Raw genomic sequence first — 18,424 nt, forward strand, 5'->3', positions numbered from 1 at the left:
CTATATCACAGTGTACTATGGTTTGGATGTCATTCCTACCAGTAAATATGTTTTTCATGACTAATACGAAAGTGAAAGCATGCTGAACTATTAATGAGAGCTGTTTATGCGTTAGAAAAATTGACCAAAATGCAGTCTTGGTTTATCTGTTATTTCTCTGCATAATGTAATGCGTAATTCTAGGCAACGATTATGTATGAGAAAGTCTTGCTTCTGATTTATATTTTGTGACTATGTCTGCGGGTGTAACCATTGAAAATTAAAGCACAGCTTTTCGCTTATAATGTCTTATTGCTCATCGTCATAAATTAAAATAAGGATGCATGACAGCTGAGCTGGAATTTAAGCACATGACTTGTTTTAGCTATATTTGGGTCCATTGAGAAACTTTGTTATGTGAAAGCAAACTGCACCAAGAACAAAGAGCAACATTGTAGCAATTTTAATCCCTGTTTTGGAACAAAAGAATCAATCAACAGGTGTGAAAGCTCCCTAAAAATAGTTCGGCAGATAGTGGAAAAGAGGCTATTGTTCAAATTAATAACCAAAATCAATTAATAAATGTCAATTTATTGACTCAAATGATTCAAATGAATCAAATATTCGTTCACAAACAAAGATAGTTAAAAAGCAAAGTCAAAAAATGACAACTATCACCATAATAGTGGATGTTTGATCTTATTCAAAGCCTTCAAAACAAAAACAACAATCTGAAATAGAAAACCTGTTTATTTTGGGGGGTTTGCAAAAATGCTGGCAGGGGAACATTTTCTTATGTAGCTTTGCATGCCATATTTATATTATAACTGCAAAATATCTCTTTTGAGTTCCATAAAAGAAAGTAATATACAGGTGATGTCAAAAATAATAGCCCTCCTGTGAATTTTTGTGAATTTCCCAAATGATGTTTAACAGAGCAAGGAATTTTTTACAGTGTTTCCTATAATATTATTTTCTTCTGAAGAAAGTCTTATTTGTTTAATTTTGGCTTTTGAATAGAAGCAGTTTGAAAAAATAAACATTTAAGGTCAATATTATTAGCTTCTTAAGCAATAGCTTTTATTCGATTGTCTATAATCAAATCATCAACAATGACCTGCCTAATTACCCTAACTTGCCTAATTAACATAGGCAAATTTTTTGTCCTGTCATCATGGCAAAGATGAAATAAATCAGTTATTAGAATTTACTTATTAAAAATATTATGTTTAGAAATGTGCTAAAATAATTCAGTAGGGCTAATAACTGTATGTTTGTGTTATGTAAACAATGACAGAATGTCTCAGTGATCTAACCTTGTCTGTTTTGTTATCTTAGTACAACCCAAAATCACATACCTGGAAAGCCAGACTACCACAGAAATGGACGAGCAGGTCACATTAACATGCGAAGCCACCGGAGACCCCACACCCACCATTACATGGAGCTTCGGCACCCGAGTCTTCACCGAAGGAGAGCAGGTAACATCAAAACCCAGGGGCCTAGACGAGTAACCAGAAACCAGGAGCTAGACGAGTAACATGTTCCTCAGACAGACTGACTGACAGACAGACAGACAGCTAGTTGAATAGCGAACCTGCCTCTGGCTGTTTCATGCATACAATTCTTTTTGTCTGCAGGAGCAACAAAAGAGGATTTATCAGGTATGAATTCAGAAGGTCAGGTATAGTAACGGGCCACTTAGACTCTAGTGTTTCCAGAAACGGTTATGATGTTGTCTGCATACTGTATATTGGAGACGTTTGCTAATCAGCCGTCTGGTGTTTCGATTTCCTGAAGTTCTTCAGTTCGTGATGCTATCTGCAATTGTTGATATGTGAAAAAGACTTGCATGGTGGTGAAATTGCAATGCTATTGCAACAGTTCCTGACAGGAAAAGTGATGATGGATGAGCTCTAAAAATTGCCTTACATTTGCTCTGTTCCTCAAGCTAGCGAGCTGCCTAGAGGCTGCTTTATAAGGCACCATAAATGCGCAGCCGATGCTAAAGCTCTTCCAAAGTTTAGGTAAATGAATTATGCTGCCTCTGATATCTCCTTTTAACCTATTTCTAGGGAACCACTGCATTAGTTCTTTGTAGATAAGGCATAATGCCAAAATACAATGCAGTGTGTTTAGTGATATATAAATCCAACATGGCAGATTAAGAAAATATGATTATGAATATGCTAATAGTTCAATGAAATTTTATTACAATTTGGATCATTACAACAACAACAATAGATTACTTGATGTCAGGGCTGGGTGATTAATCGAAAAGTGATTGAAATCCACATTCAGAACCTACAATCGATACAATTTTTCTAGGTCTGTTTTTTCCATTGCTTTACCCACCATGTGTAGAGTCACGTGGGCCTGCTCTGTTAACTACATGTCGTGAAAGTGCATATTAAGCTCTGTGATTAGTCGGTTTGGTAGCAGTGACAGGTGTGGGCAGCGTGGAGAGTCGTGGAAGAGACCATTGGAGCAAGTGTTTACAAGTGTCGAGTCCCATGGTGGAGCTCCATATTGAAACTTTTGTTTTGTGTTTACCTTATGGTTAAAGTTGTTGCACATCTGTTGGTTCCTGACGATGGACCCATTCTTGAGACTTACTTTGCACTAGATTAACGATGATTGGAAGCTGCGCCAAAGATGCCTTAAGACGGCATATAATGTGTGAGCATATTTACTGTACAAAACCTGTCACTGGACTATAAAAGCAAAAAATAAATAAATAAAATAATCGTTCATTAATTGTAATCAAGTTAAAAACATTCAATTAAACTAGATTTTGATTTTAGGCCAAAACGCCCAGCCCTACTTGATGTACTTAATAGTACTGCACCATTAACTTAGAAACATGCTAAAGTAAAGTGGAAATCAGATGAGAAATTATTGACAGTTGAAAAGAAGTATTTGTGTGCAACTGCTTATGTATATTAATTAGAATAGTTACGTAAAGAATAGTTATGTAGGCCCACACGGAATCTGCAGGTGCAGAACTCCGCAGATTTCCACAGATTTCATTCACTGAGTTTATTTATTTGTGTGTATTGTGTATATACAAGTATATTTACTTGTGTAAATATGTGTAACTTTATATTTATTCCCTTTTTTATTAATTTCAGTAATATTATTGACTAATACGAAAATTTTAATTTGATTTATTTTTAATAGCGTCTGTAAAGTCATATTTTCTGTCTTTTAGTAGATTTTATATTATGTGAGAGACTTGGTTTCCACAAAAAAGTGGATTGGATTTGCACTGTAAACATTAAATAAAAGTTAAAAGGGTGGTATTTTTTATTTCATATATTAAGTTTTCAGTTACCATACTCCCAAAATCATTCCGTATAAATCCGCAGATTTTTACTAAATTCAGCTCAGAAATAGCAAAAAATGTCCTCAGATTCTGTCTGTCCCCACTGGATTTTTGTGGTATTTTAGTTTTTATAAAAATAATTAAAATATTGCTGCCATTTAATTAGCTTTTTTCAGCTTTCACTTGATTTTTGGTCATTTTATTGTGTGCTTTTGTCATTTATTAGTTATTATTAGTTTATTAAACATTACCAATTTCATTGCTTAAGCTCAAACTTAAACTGTTTATTGCTTTTGCATGTGCTGTTTTGACATTTTTATTTTGTTTAATTTGTTTTAATATTTACAATTTAATTCTGCCTTGTTGCAATTACCAGAAATGATTAACAAAGTGTATTTTAATAAAAAAAGGAATGTTCCTGGGAAATTAAAATAAAATGTTTTAGATGGTACCATGCAGGCAAAGGACGTCAACGTGATGTCATATTGACGTTGCACCCCAAAGCAACCCAACACCATGGGGATGATGGATTTTGTTGGGAAATGAAAATCAGGTTGACGTCAGAACCCAACGTCAGGCCGACGTCAATGTCCAACATCCAACCTAAAATTAACCTAAAGTCAACCAAATATCAACATCTAATCATGTTACACCTTGATGTTGTGTGTATGTATCAGACATTGGATATTGGTCACTTTCCAAATACAACCTAAAATTAACCAAATATCAATGTAATTTGACATTGTTATTGGCCGTCAAAATAACGTTGTCCTTAGACGCTGGCTAGACCTTAAATTTTGGTCACCTGATGTCATAATCTAAATCTAGCCTAATATTAAAGTTATATGACGTTGTTTGCGTGCTGGGTAGTATCAGTCTGTTAGTTTTAAAGATATCTATTAGCTAGTGTGCTCCAAAGCAGTGTCAAAATTTGTGAAAATAAAAAACTGATATAAACATCCAAAGCTTGCAGTTTGTTACGCCTAAACGAATCAAAGATTTATTTCATGTCACCTCATACTTCAGTTTCTCGTCAAATCCTGACCAATCAAATGCTCTCTAGTATCTGACATGCCCCGCCTCCTTCAAAACGCTTCTCGCTTGCTTTTTATTTGATGCACTTGATCTCAACGACTCTCGAAACTAAATGCGATTGGCTGTTTTTTTAAGGGGAGGAGCTACTCTATGTCCTGCCCTCTCTTCATTTTTCGGTTGAGATTTCGTCAAACATTAAATCAAATCTGCATATTTCAAAGCTCTTCACAGGACCTTTAATACCTTTGTGTATGTTTTAGCTGATCATTTGAACAATTGTGTTTAGGGCTTAAATACAAGCTTTTGAAAACAGGTTTTTTATAGTGCTTATTTACGATATCGTTATCATCACGGTGTAAACCACAAAAATTAGCTTTTGTTAAAATGGTAATGTCATATGAATTTTAATAAGTCTATAGGTATGAGCAAGTACTTAACAACCAAAACAACAACTGTATGTGTATGTTTATAGTTTAATCTTTACAAAGTAGCATCGCCAACTACTGTCCTGACATGCCTAATACAGCATTTCAGTTATTTTTTTTTGCAGATCTGTGTGACTGTGTATTATTTTGACAATGCTGTTGTTTGTTCGCTAATACAAAACTGAGTTCACTAGATTTTGGAACAGAGCTATTGTCCTCGATTGCGAGGGTAAATAAGAAATTAAGGATTTATAGTTTGAAGTCTGAAACAAGCTGGACTGGTTGTGTTGAGTCACCATCATCACAGGCTTTCTGAAGGAACATGTTTTATATAAGCTCTTTGCTAAGCCGCTTTGTCATTTCCTGTGTGTTGTCTTGTCCAGTCTTGCTCATCTCGTGTGGGTGTTGGGTTGTCATGATTGCCAGCAATTTCTTCACTGGCCTCTGTTGACCACCCTGTATTTCTTCATGGTTACGAAAAAAAAAATGATTAGCAGGTTACTTTGGCTGTGTTAACATTTTATTTGTGAGCGCAAGTATGACCAGCTGTCTGTTGATTGGCTTTCAGTCAACATGATGGAAAAAGCGCATCTTTGGTGAACTTTTGCAATCCACATTCTTGGTTTCATTTTTCATGATTTATCAGTGGAGGTTATTTCTGAGGCAAAAAATGTTATGATGATTTTTATTATAATACATACAGTTATGGGTACAATTTTAGTACTTCCCAAGTGCTTTATAATGGAGAGAAACACATTTTTCAACACATTTTATATGATATTTAAATAGTTATCTACTAATAACTAATTTATTTTGTCTTTATATGATCATAGTACATGATTAACTACTAGTTTTTGTTAAGTTAATATTATAGTTTCTAGTTATTTTGTAAGATACTAGTATTGAGCTGTGCAATTTAAAGACTTAATTAGTTTTAATTAGTTTTACTAGGCAAGTTATGTTGATTTGGTAACTCATTTGACAACAGTGGATTATTCTGGTGAAAAAAAATCATAAGGGTGCTAACAATGTTGACCTTATTAATGACAAAACTGTTTTTTATTCCAGCCTAACTAAAAGATATAAGATTTTCTCCAGGATATGCAGTGCTCAGCATATATGAGTACACCTCCATCAAATTAATATTTTCTATAGGATGCTTTACAATATTATATTTGTGCATATACTTTAGATTAGTCGGTACTGAAGCCAAATCTGGAGCATATCTAACAAAATAACTTACGATAACAGTCCAAAAACTTGTACAGCCAAATTTATGTTATGGAAAAATATTACATTTTTATTTGTATTTTTTGCAATATTTTGCATGAATTTAAATGTATTATCTTTCCATTTCTAAAGATGTTTTGTGACTAAAATATTATTTTAATAAATATATTTGTTTAATAAATCTGTTTTGTTCAAATGGACCAAAATATATTAAATCTTAGATCTTTATTAAATTTTTCCCAAATGATGTTTAATAGAGCGAGGAAATGTTCACAGTATGTCTGATAATATTTTTTCTTCTGGGGAACATCTTGTTTGTTTTATTTCGTCTAGAATAAAAGCCGTTTTTAATTTTATTAAAACCATTTTAAGGTCAAAATTATTAGCCCCTTTAAGCTAAACTGTATATATGTTTTCGATAGTCTACAGAACAACCTGCCTAGTTAACCTAATTAACCTAGTTAAGCCCTTAAATGCCACTTTAAGCTGTATAGAAATGTTTTGAAAAATATCTGGTCAAATATTATTTACTGTCATCATGGCAAAGATAAAATTAATCAGTTATTAGAAATGAGTTATTAAAACTATTATGTTTAGAAATGTGTTGAAAAAAATCTTCTCTCCATTAAACAGAAATTGAGGAAAAAAAAATAGACGGGGGCTAATAATTCTGACTTCAACTGTATTAAAGAAATACTGTTAAAAATGCCCTGCTCTATTCAACATCACTTAGGAACTATGTGAAAAAGAACTCAAAATTTACAGGACAGCGTAAATTTTTGCCTTCAAGTAAATATTTAATAATATAAAAGTATAATAATAATAATAATAATAATAATTATTATTATTATTATTATTATTATTATTATTATTATTATTATTATTATTATTGTCGTTGTTGATGTTGTTGTTATTATTATTATTATTGTTATTATATTGTACGGTTATTTATAATTGTTATTTATATTTTATATTTTTATCATTTGTTTTTATAATTGGTTGTCTGTTAATTGCTTTCAGTCAGCATAAGATTTAAACTGATGTTTATTTTCCTAATAAACAGGAATAAATCCTGTTTTATTTTGCATGATATGTTTATTACCACTAAAACAACAGCTATAATGTAATCATTTAAACTGTATTCTATTTTATTTTATGTAAAATAATCAATACAGAATTGCTATAACAGCTAAATGTTTTTTCAAGCACAACCAAAATATGATGTGCTATTTACACAACAAATATGTTGATTATTTGTTCATTTCTAAGTTCTCTCGTTGCATATCCGGTTTAGCTCAGAAATATATTCGTTTGTAAAAGACAATCCACAGTATTTCTAATTGTCGTCTGTGAAAAGCAAACTCCTGTAGTTCTGCTAATTATTTTTGAATGTGACACAGCCATACAGAACATAACATGCTTGAATTGGGACTTTTAATTCCTTTTTTTTTTTCTCACAACAATATTTTACTGGTCGCTTCAGATGAAGAATGCCTTCTTGATATCTCAATGTCACGGCTATCTTTCTTTGCCTGAGGATGTGAGAAAGATTCATTGAAAATGTGTGCTAGACCTTTAGATCTTCTTGCTCGGCGTGATGCATGTTTTTACCCTCTCCATGGCCTGTTTTACACAGCTGTGCGTCATGTATTACACGTATGTTCATATGTGCATGTGCATTGTTCAGCGTCTTGACTTTTCCTGACATTTTTAAAATGAATGTTTTCTCCCTGGGAAAGATCCAGCTCATATCTTATCTTCTGATTGTAATAGTAGGGTCAATAAAAAAAATGAGTTTAGGACTGTCATATATTGCAGACCCTGGGCCACTTACCAAGGTGCCAGACAAATGAGCGGGTCATAAAAAAGGCAGGGTAGGAGCGCCGCAGGGCGATAAAGAATTGGCCACGGACCACAGCTTATCACAATCCGGTTGAAAGACAAGAGGAGAATTCAAGCTCTGAACAAGAGCCAATACATCAGCCACTTTTTTCCTCATGTCTTTTCTCCATTGTGCCTTTCTTTCTGGCTCTCCTTTGAGAAATCTGTGGAGCGCAATAAAGGGATAGGGAACTATAAATGAAAGCACTATCATCATTTGCTCACACTTGTGCTGTTCCAAACCTGTACGACTTTATTTTTTGGATAGTATTCACATGGAGATATTGAACTGTCTGTCTGTCTGTCTGTCTGTCTGTCTGTCTGTCTGTCTATCTATCTATCTAACTATCTATCTATCTATCTATCTATCTATCTATCTATCTATCTATCTATCTATCTATCTATCTATCTATCTATCTATCTATCTATCTATCTATCTATCTATCTATCTATCTATCTATCTATGTATCTGATCTATCTATCTGATCTATCTATCTATCTATCTATCTATCTATCTATCTATCTATCTATCTATCTATCTATCTATCTATCTATCTATCTATCTATCTATCTATCTATGTATCTGATCTATCTATCTATCTATCTATCTATCTTTCTATCTATCTATCTATCTATCTATCTATCTATCTATCTATCTATCTATCTATCTATCTATCTATCTATCTATCTATCTATCTATCTATCTATCTATCTATCCATCCATCCATCCATCCATCCATCCATCCATCCATCCATCCATCCATCCATCCATCCATCCATCCATCCATCCATCCATCCATCCATCCATCCATCCATCCATCCATCCATCCATCCATCCATCCATCCATCCATCCATCCATCCATCCATCCATCCATCCATCCATCCATCCATCCACCTAATATCTGTCATTGTTTCTGTGTGATTATCTGTTTGTCACGTTTTCTGTCTGTCTATCATTGTCTTTCTATTTGTCTCTCTGTCATTCCATCTATTTATCTGTCAGTTAGGGGTGGATGTTATGATCAAAATTTTTTGAGTAACTTGATTTCATGGTAAAAATACATTTCACAATATAGTTACTTAACTAGGTAGTTAATCCATAAAATCAATAGAAGGGATTTAATAAACAAAAGTAATACCTCAGAAATGGAAAGTAAAGAAAACGGTCTAGCAAAAGTAGATACTGAATTAAACTCTGTCTGATCAGTGTAAATACAGTCTATAAATCAATCATTTTTTTCATATATTCTGACCAATTTATAAAACAAGACTAAGCATTTTAAGATAAAACTTCATGTTATTTGTGTTTTTAACTTTAATTCACCTAGTGTAAGGTTTACAGTGCCCGCAAACTAATTAGCCGTTTTACTGGGTGGGAATTAGGACTTGGCGGAGGCTGTTACAGTTTTTCTCAGTCGCTGACGTGCATTTCTCACAACGCTATTTACATTTGCACAACAGTTAATGCATTTCTCAAAACAATTAGTACAAACTGCAAAACCTAGTTGATAACCTGCAAAAGCGTGTCACTTGCTCAAAATGGAGAGCTAATTTCTCAAAAGCAAGTATTCATGTCAATGAAAGTGTCAGTGTCATCATGATGAAAAGTCCTGACACCATTGTTTATGAACAAGATAGTCAAATGAGTGTTTTCATTATGACAGTTTACTCTGTAAATGTTTTCCAATGCAAAAAAAAGTCAGATTTTGGTGACACTTCCTGAAAATACTCAAGACAGCACTATATACTATTTGCACAGCCTTTTGAAAACTACAGTAAAGTTAGACATCACTGCATTTAGTGAGGTATCTGAGTACAAGACACTGAATATGTATGTTTCACATTTTTACTGCATTTGCTCCTTGCAATTCTAATTTATTCACAGCATTGTGTAAAAGAATAAACACACCCTTATTTACAACAAACATAAACTTTCTTTGGGTAGAGCTGTGCACAACTGTAAACAATACTGTAGAACATATTGGAACTGAACCTACAACATACAGTACATGCTGTAGGTCTGTAAATCATTCATGAAATTGTTCAATTTAGAAGACGTTTCAGGAAAAAAAAAGATTAGAAATTTTTTATAAGATTTGCTTGACAGATTTTGACAACTAGTTCAACATTTTTGTACAGTGTGTAATGACTCAGTAATGAAATGAGGACTATTAGTTTTAAATGGAATGACTATTCAGCATTCACAAGTTTAGTTAATTTTGACTGACATGACATAAGTGAATGATAATGTTCTGAAACAGCAGAGAGTTGTATGAATGCAACTGATGCATGTCCAAAAGCATTTGCAATTTGTTGGAAGGAATGAGAAACTGCTACTATGATGTGCACAAATGACTAATTGTTTTGAGAAATGCATTAACCGTTGTGCAAATGTAAATAGAGTTGTGAGAAATGCACCAAAGTGACTGAGAAAAACTGTAATCAGCAGAGGCTACTGTATATCACTACAAACGTTTAATTAATGGATGGAAGTTTGTACACAGAGTTATTCTGTACCCATGATGTCTGTGATCCAAAAATTTTACCTCAGATTGCTGACCTTATCTTACTACAAGCATTTTCAGTCAGCGTTTCCCTCAGTCTCATGAGCAGCATCTTGCTCGCGGCACACACACTGCACATGAGCCACACCCACTTATTTACATGTCGTGGTTGGTATACAAGGAATAAAAAATGATTGAATGATATATATCGTCAAACTGCCCAGTTCTACTGTCTATTTGTTTGTCACTTGATCTTTGTGTCTGTTTGTCTTTGTCTGTTTATCATCCTCTGATTTGATCTGTTTTTCTGTCTCTGGCTACACTTAAAAAAAGTGAATGTCTGTGGGATGTCTGATGTTAAAAATTCATCTCTGCTACTGCATCTCCCATTTAAAAAAAAAAAAAAAAAAAAATATATATATATATATATATATATATATATATATATATATATATATATATATATATATATATATATATATATATATATATATATATATAAACATCTATCAATTTATTTATCTTTCTTTCTTTTTGTCTGTCATGTGATCTTTCTCATTGTCAGACCACCTCCAATGCTCATCCAGTGAAATGGCACTATCACTCCCTCTTCTTTACTGTATTTCTTATAGCTTGTGTGTCCCGAGGGGATTGTCGCTGTTGCCATGTGGCAGCATTACATAATAAAGTTTGATGCTGGCAGTGGGGGAGGAGAGACCCCTTGGCATGATAGTAAATCTCTTTATTGTACAGAAGTACACAGTAAAGCACTATATAGGGCCCTCATTTATTCATTCATTCACATCTTTTTATCCATCTGTCTATCTATCTGTTGTGCTGTGGTTTCATCTGTCTGTCAGTCTTTCTGTTTATGTGTTTATTGAACGGTTTTTGTTGTTCTGTCTATTTATCTATTTCTGTCTATGTCTGTCTGATGTGTTGTTGTTCATCTGTCCATGCCTTTCTCTCTGTTATTTGGTCTCTTATCTTTGTCTCATCATGCGTTTCATCTGGTTGTTTTTTAATTGTAGTAATATGGCACAATGTTGCTGTTTTACTGTGTTTTTGATTAATTAAATGCACATTTTGTGATAATTAAAAACTTTAAGAAAGTCTTTTTGACCCAAAACTTAAATAGGTGTGTAACAATATATTCAAGTCACTTGTCAATACTTATTTTGATACTCAACAAATATTGTATGTCTAAAAATGTGTTTATTAGTATTATAATCATTATTTCTCAAACATGTAATAAAAATATGTACGATTATTAGATATAGATCTACTTTCTAACGCTTAACCCTTTACCCCTCAACCCAAATATGGAATTCACACTTGAAAATTATGTGATACACAGTTGAAGTCAGAATTATTAAACCCCCTGAATTATTAGCCCCGCTGTTTTTTTTCCCCCAATTTCTGTTTAACAGAGAGAAGCTTTTTTCAATACATTTATAAACAGTTTCATAAACTTATTTTTAGTAACTGATTTCGTTTATCTTTGCATGATGACAGTAATAATATTTTACTAGATATATTTCAAGACACTTCTATACAGCTTAAAGTGACATTTAAAGGCTTAACTAGGTTAATTACATTAACTGGGCAGGTTAGGGTAATTAGGCAAGTTATTAAATAACTATGGTTAAAAATTTTAAAAACGCCTTTATTCTAGCCAAAATAAAACAAATAAAACTTTCTCCAGAAGAAAAAATATTATCAGACATACTATGAAAATTTCCTTGCTCTGTTAAACATCACATGGGAAATATTTCAAAAAGAAAATAAATCAAAGGGGGTTTCATAATTCTGATTTCAACTGTATGCATATTTAGTTTTTTCAAGATAAGTTCTTTAAGATCCTTCTTTTTTACTGAAAAACATCCTGAATAGGGCCACAAATAAGGGCTTAAAAGGCTACATTTTGTTTAGACTTGGGGTGGTGGACTTGAATAGACTTTTAATTGGCCCTGGTCCTCAATGCAGGGGACAGCAGTGCCATCAGAATACAGCTATTCATAATTTCTGTTGTTGAATTATTAATTAGGCTAGATAAATGCTTCCACTCTGACTACATATAAACATAACTACATATTTTGACTACATATAAACCATTTTCATTTTTCTATGTAAAAAAGCATAACCATTTTCTTTGTTTTCATCACATTGCCTCTTGCATTAGAAACAGCATTATATACTGTAGGCTATAGCAATTATACTAACATTGACACCTAACATTTATTCTCAGTCATTCATTAAATCTACGGAAAAGCAGCATGCACAACTCTGTGTTCCCTATGAAGGAATATACCATATAAATTGCCATATAAAAAGAATGCAAACAAACTGAATGTTATTTAAAACTTTATTACCATTTATTAACAGCCTGGGCACACCCCTATTTGCTTGTACACTGAAATATACACTACAAGCATCTCATCGCAAAATCAAATATTGAAACCTAAACATTCTGCGATACAAGATGGAATACAAGACGGATCTGACTTTTTTTGTGATTTTTTTGCGAGTTGTACCTTATGAATACAGTAAGTGGACCCTTGAGTGAAACAATGTCAATATCACAAATCATATAATTTACATCAGCGATACCCTTTGGTTAGTGGCGAGGCTACGTAAAGGCCAAAGTGGCATGGCAACTCTCAAACTGTCAAACCGAACTCAGAAATGTTTTTATTATCGAAAATCCTAAATAGAAAGCATGTAATTAATTTAGGGAGAGTTATGAATGAAATTTAGTATTGATCATTAATTCAGTTCACTTCAATTCATGCTTATTTACTGTATATGGTGCTTTTACAATGTAGATTGTGTCAAACAGCTTAACAGAAGTTCTATTAAATTGAAACAGTGTCAATCCAGTTTTCAGAGTTGAAGTTCAGTTTAGTTCAGTTCAGTGTGGTTAACAGCGTATTTTAATCATTGTTTATTAATGAAATTTAAATCCCTCCCTCCACTGCACGAAAATGGAATTGTCCAATTCTGCGTTTTGCTCATACGAGCATTTTTTTCTTCTTGGCAGCAGCTCTGAAAATGAAACTGTCCAACTGGCTATTCTTATTTGCTGGCCAAGAAAGGAGATTTTAAGTAATAAAATGAGTAGTGTGAGATGTATGATAATATAATCAGCATTGTTTTTCAGTATTAAATAAAATCTCTTATTTGGCCAGTTTTCATTCTAATTAACATTGTAATTAATTAATTTTGGTGATCGATTGTATTTTACACGTTAACTTGCGAGAAATGTGAAACCATTAGCTAGACAGATGTTAATTATTTGCAGTTATTAAACATCAGATCTTTATGTAAACAGGCTGAATTCAGTATACTTCTGCCTGCTTCTGTGAGATAGAAAATTCAGAAGAAAAATTTGTATTTTTGCTGTCACATAATAAGATCATTTTATGACCAAATGGATTTATATAGAGAGAGATTTTTAGGCACCGAGGTCCACCTTGTTTCACCAAGGTCCACCCAATTTAAAATATTGTGGCCTCACCCCTGGCTTTGTTGTTTTCTCAATATTACAATATATTATTACATCTTTAAATACTTACCCAGCTTAGACGCTCTGCAAACTTTCTTTTGTGACTCACAGAATTAATAAAGTCATACAGAATTGCAATGACATGAGCTTGAGTAAATAATCAGAGTATTTAGTGGTGGCTAAACTGTGTTGTTAGCTTAAATGGAGACCTGAAGTATTAAAGTCCACATGAACCAGAAGCTGTGGCTGTCTCTTTTTTCTGTATTGTGACGCAGTTCCTAGAGAAATGGAATATTAAATGAGGAAACAGTAGATGTGGCTTGTTTTTTTCTACTGTAAGCTGATTGGAAGTAGTAAAGTAGGCATTTCATTTAGAAATATATATAACCCTTTTCTCCCAGGAGTTATTACAACCTATCAGACACCTCCTCCTCACCATTTCTGGTTGTTGTCAAAGCGCTGTCAAAACTGAGGGGTGTGGTTAATTATGTTAGCCACGCCCCATACCTCAGACAGATATAATCTGAGAATTTAACCGAAAAGAAACAGGCGCATTTTTCATTTTAGTTTACAAGAGCAAACAATTGTTTTTTTCTTAATGACAAACACAGATGAATTGTTCACCACAAAACTGGGAATGTGAGCTAACAAAACCATTATGTTAGATTTGATTTCATGTGTACTTTAAAATGGCCACCAAGAGTGGGACAGTAGATCAAACAGTAGCTTAGTTTAAATAGTTTGAAGATGGCTGGAGTATTATATGCTTGAACCCCACAGACATACTCCAGAGAGAGAGAGAGAGAGAGAGAGCAGGGCATGTGTAGGGCAGCTCTTGTTTTCAGACACAATGCTCTTTTCAGATCAATGCCCTCTGCTACTGCCGTCATTGATAGCTTTGTCTGTTGGTGCCAGTGACCCCACTGTAACTGAAAAGCGACCTATTCCCTGAGCTTAGTAAACTGTGTTTCCTGGCAAACTGTGGCAGATCTGATAAAATTGCGATATGAGCACTGTCCTTCTCATTGTAGTTCCACTAGAGCATAGGATTGTTATATGTTTATCGTTCTGCAAGAGGGAATAGGAATCTTCTTGGGTGCTAGTGGGACATTGTTTACCACGGCAAATTTAAACTCTTCTCTCAGCATGTAAAACTTTACAAAAAAATAGATTGATGATAACATAGATCTGTGAAATATAACAATCATTAGGACAAATTTGGTTGACTACAGTGTTAACGTTTTTTGTAAATTACACGGTATTTAACTATGTGAACTGTATTTTACTGCAGAACAGTTATGCAGTATGTTACTGTATTTTAAAGTTGCATAATGAAAATTACTGTATATTTTACAGTAAAGATAGAAAACACTGTAAATACATGTAGAGCATGATAAATGGTGCTGTCAATGTAAATACAGTATATTTGCTGTAATTGATTTACAGTAAGTTACTCACTGCTCCCAGTAATACTGTAGATTCTACTGAAAGATGGATTAGCATATGACTATGAAAACTGTAATACATCTCTTAAAAGGTTCATGTTGTCATATCAATATCTCGCTAAACAATTGAGATCATTCCTATAGCAGTATTGTAAATGCCATCGATACCACAAAAAATCCTGACATCAATATTGGTGACTACTTGAACCTACCTGTTAACTGATCTTATACCTTTTTTTAAAAGGAGACACATCTTTATGCCTAATACTGTAGCTATTCTTTACACTGCAAATTATAAATACTTTCTTCTTCGTTGTTCAGAATGCAATCTCAGAAAGTTGTGCTGTATTGCCACAAGCTGCAATGGTTTAGAACAGTGGAGAAGAAATTTGCTGTTTGGCAGTATTTCAAACTGTAACCAACCAACCAACCAACCAGTAAAACAGTGACATGTCTCAAATCCCTTGCCGCAATTTATTTCGAGGAGTGGCACAAATGTTAGCAACTTTAACTAACTAAACTGCTAAAGCATTTGAAGACCTGCTGAACGTGATGGCAGAATTAACTAATTTGGGAAGCTTCATACAAATGAAGAAACTAATTTTCTAAAGGCAGCCAATGGGGGATAAAGATAAAAATGATAGATTTTTTGGGGGGGTTTGCATGACCAGTTTCTGTTTGGCTTTTGCATTTAAAACTGAAATCCCTTTTATTGAACCAAATACCCTTTTTAGTTTTAGATTTGTGGCTGCGTTTGAACTTTTTTTTTCCCGAAGAACAGTGAATGTTATTCAGCCAATTCAAACGTTATCACTCGAATAAATGGGTGTTATCAGTGGTTATCAGCTGATAGATATGGGCCAGTAGGGGCCAGTTGGGACTCAGAAGGCTGTTATCATCCATCCACACGGTTAATCAGCTTTAGATCACATAAGTAGAAGTTAAGGAGAATAATTTATATTATTTAATAAATTTCCCATTAATTGTATTTTATTAACGTCTATCTCTACCCCAACTCTAAAATCAACCATCACAGTAATGTAAAAACAGATCTGGACCTGGAGTCTTCTCTATTAGTATAGCTGATTAACCATGTGGATGGATGATGGCACAGAAGGTCCCTACTGGCCCATATCTATCAGCTGATAATCACTGAAATCGCCCGTTCAATAGAGTGATAACATTCGAAGCGAGTGTGTTAAACTGTTTGTTAAATGTATATCAGATAATAAAACTGCTCTATTTTAGTGTGTGTATTAGTTCATGATTTATTAAAGAGATAAATTTGAAGCGCACCATTAAGATTAAATTAATTCTATCAATTCATGCTAGTACTGAAACTGGAACCCTGGTATCGCATATATACTCTGTATCGCCCGACACCCTGAGCCCAGGAATCGGGAAGAAAAAAAGTGTATCAGAATAGATAAAATAGACATGTGAATATACAGTACAGTGACTTTAAGAACTTAGACTTAGAACCAAGACGCTAAAGTTCTTGATCTGACATCAAATTAATGACAGCGAATGAAATTTGATCCACCCAGTCGGTGAGGTAATAAGAAAGCAGAACAGATGCTATTATTCTCCTCTTAACAACAAAAACACTAACTCTACGACTGAAATGAGGGAAAGGCAGCGGAAAACTTGAGCTGTTTCTGGCTGTGTAGCAGCTGCTGCTCTGCATGTCCTCGCAAATAAATGAAGTGAGCTGTGTGGAGTCGAAACACAGCTCCAAGATTCAGCTTGAAGCACTTTTGTTTTTTGCTTTGTTTTTTTCTCTAAATCGGAGCAGCAGTATTTTCTCGAGCCCCCAAGAACACCCTGCTACCGCTCCACGATTTGTATGAAAGGTTAACTGATATACTGTAACAGGTTAGCAGCCGAAAATCCCATCCCAGCAAGAATTTGCTACATATTTATGGTGCTAGCTTATTGTTAGTATTCTCTGTAAAAGAAGGACAATGTGCAATACAAACAGAAAGAAAAAAAGTGTATTTGTATAGTTCCAATTATCATCTGTCAAAGTCAGTGGCAGTAATACTGATTGATTGGGTTATTGGCTGATTTAATTTTATTTAAATGTATGCATTTATTTATGTATTCAGTTATTCACGTTTATTCATATATATGCATTTGCTCTGCACTTATTTATGTGTTTACTTAGCAGGAATGCATTAAATTGATCAAAAGTGACAGTTGGGTTTATTTATGTTAATACAAAAGATTTATTCGTTTTTTACATTCTATTAGTCAGACAATCCAGAAAAATATTAATGCTCTCTTGCACAATGTAAACATTCTTGCTGTCTTTTTTTGGTTTAGAAACTTTTCTAGTGATCCCAACCCAGCAGGCACAGGACGTCAACATGACTTCAGATTGATGTTATACCCTAACGTCATGGGATGTTGCATTGTGTTTGGAAATGAAAATGTGGTTGATGTCAGAACCAAACGTCGGACAGACATTGCATTTTGGTTACTTTCCAACACAACCTAAAATCAACCAAATGATATAATGATGTTACAGCTTGAGGTTGTGTGGATGTTACCATGATAATGTCTGTCAGTCTATTTGGCTGCCATACCTGACGAATAAATGTCAGTATTTGATGTCATCATGACATTGGTTTAAGATATTGGCTTGACGTTGGATTTTAGTCACTTTCCAACACAAAATAAAATCAACAAAATATCGTAATTTTACATCGTTATTGGACGTCAAAATACCATTGTCCGTAGACACTGGTGACCTAAATCTAACCTAATATCAACGTCTTATGACGTTGTGTGTCTGCTGGGAACTTGCATTTAATTTTAAACTAATTTCGAGAGGAGCATGTGCTCATGATTGACCCAGCTGGTTCACATTAGCTAATCATGATCCTCCAATCAAAGGATCCCAAGTCACTATATATATATATATATATATATATATATATATATATATATATATATATATATATATATCATCATTTCCTCTCTACAACTATCTTTGTCTGGAAGAAACCCTCCTCCTCCCCTTCTTTCACCTTTATCCCGGCACGGTGGCCCAGTGACTAGCACTGTTGCCCTTACAGCAAGAATACCAATG

The 18,424-nt window shown here is 33.7% G+C and overlaps 1 protein-coding gene across 2 annotated transcripts in view; it reads left to right on the forward strand.

Moving 5' to 3' along the window:
• Positions 1-18,424, forward strand: part of ncam1b (neural cell adhesion molecule 1b) — a 209,967-nt gene that overhangs the window by 108,704 nt on the left and 82,839 nt on the right. Inside the window, exons 8-9 of one of the 2 annotated variants that reach the window (XM_056473244.1) lie at positions 1,318-1,460; positions 1,620-1,643. In XM_056473244.1, coding sequence (XP_056329219.1) covers positions 1,318-1,460; positions 1,620-1,643 — 167 coding nt within the window. The remainder of the gene's footprint in view (positions 1-1,317; positions 1,461-1,619; positions 1,644-18,424) is intronic. The other variant, XM_056473245.1, reaches the window with a different exon arrangement.

This window comes from Danio aesculapii, chromosome 15, assembly GCF_903798145.1.
Source record: "Danio aesculapii chromosome 15, fDanAes4.1, whole genome shotgun sequence".
Lineage (NCBI taxonomy): Eukaryota > Metazoa > Chordata > Actinopteri > Cypriniformes > Danionidae > Danio > Danio aesculapii.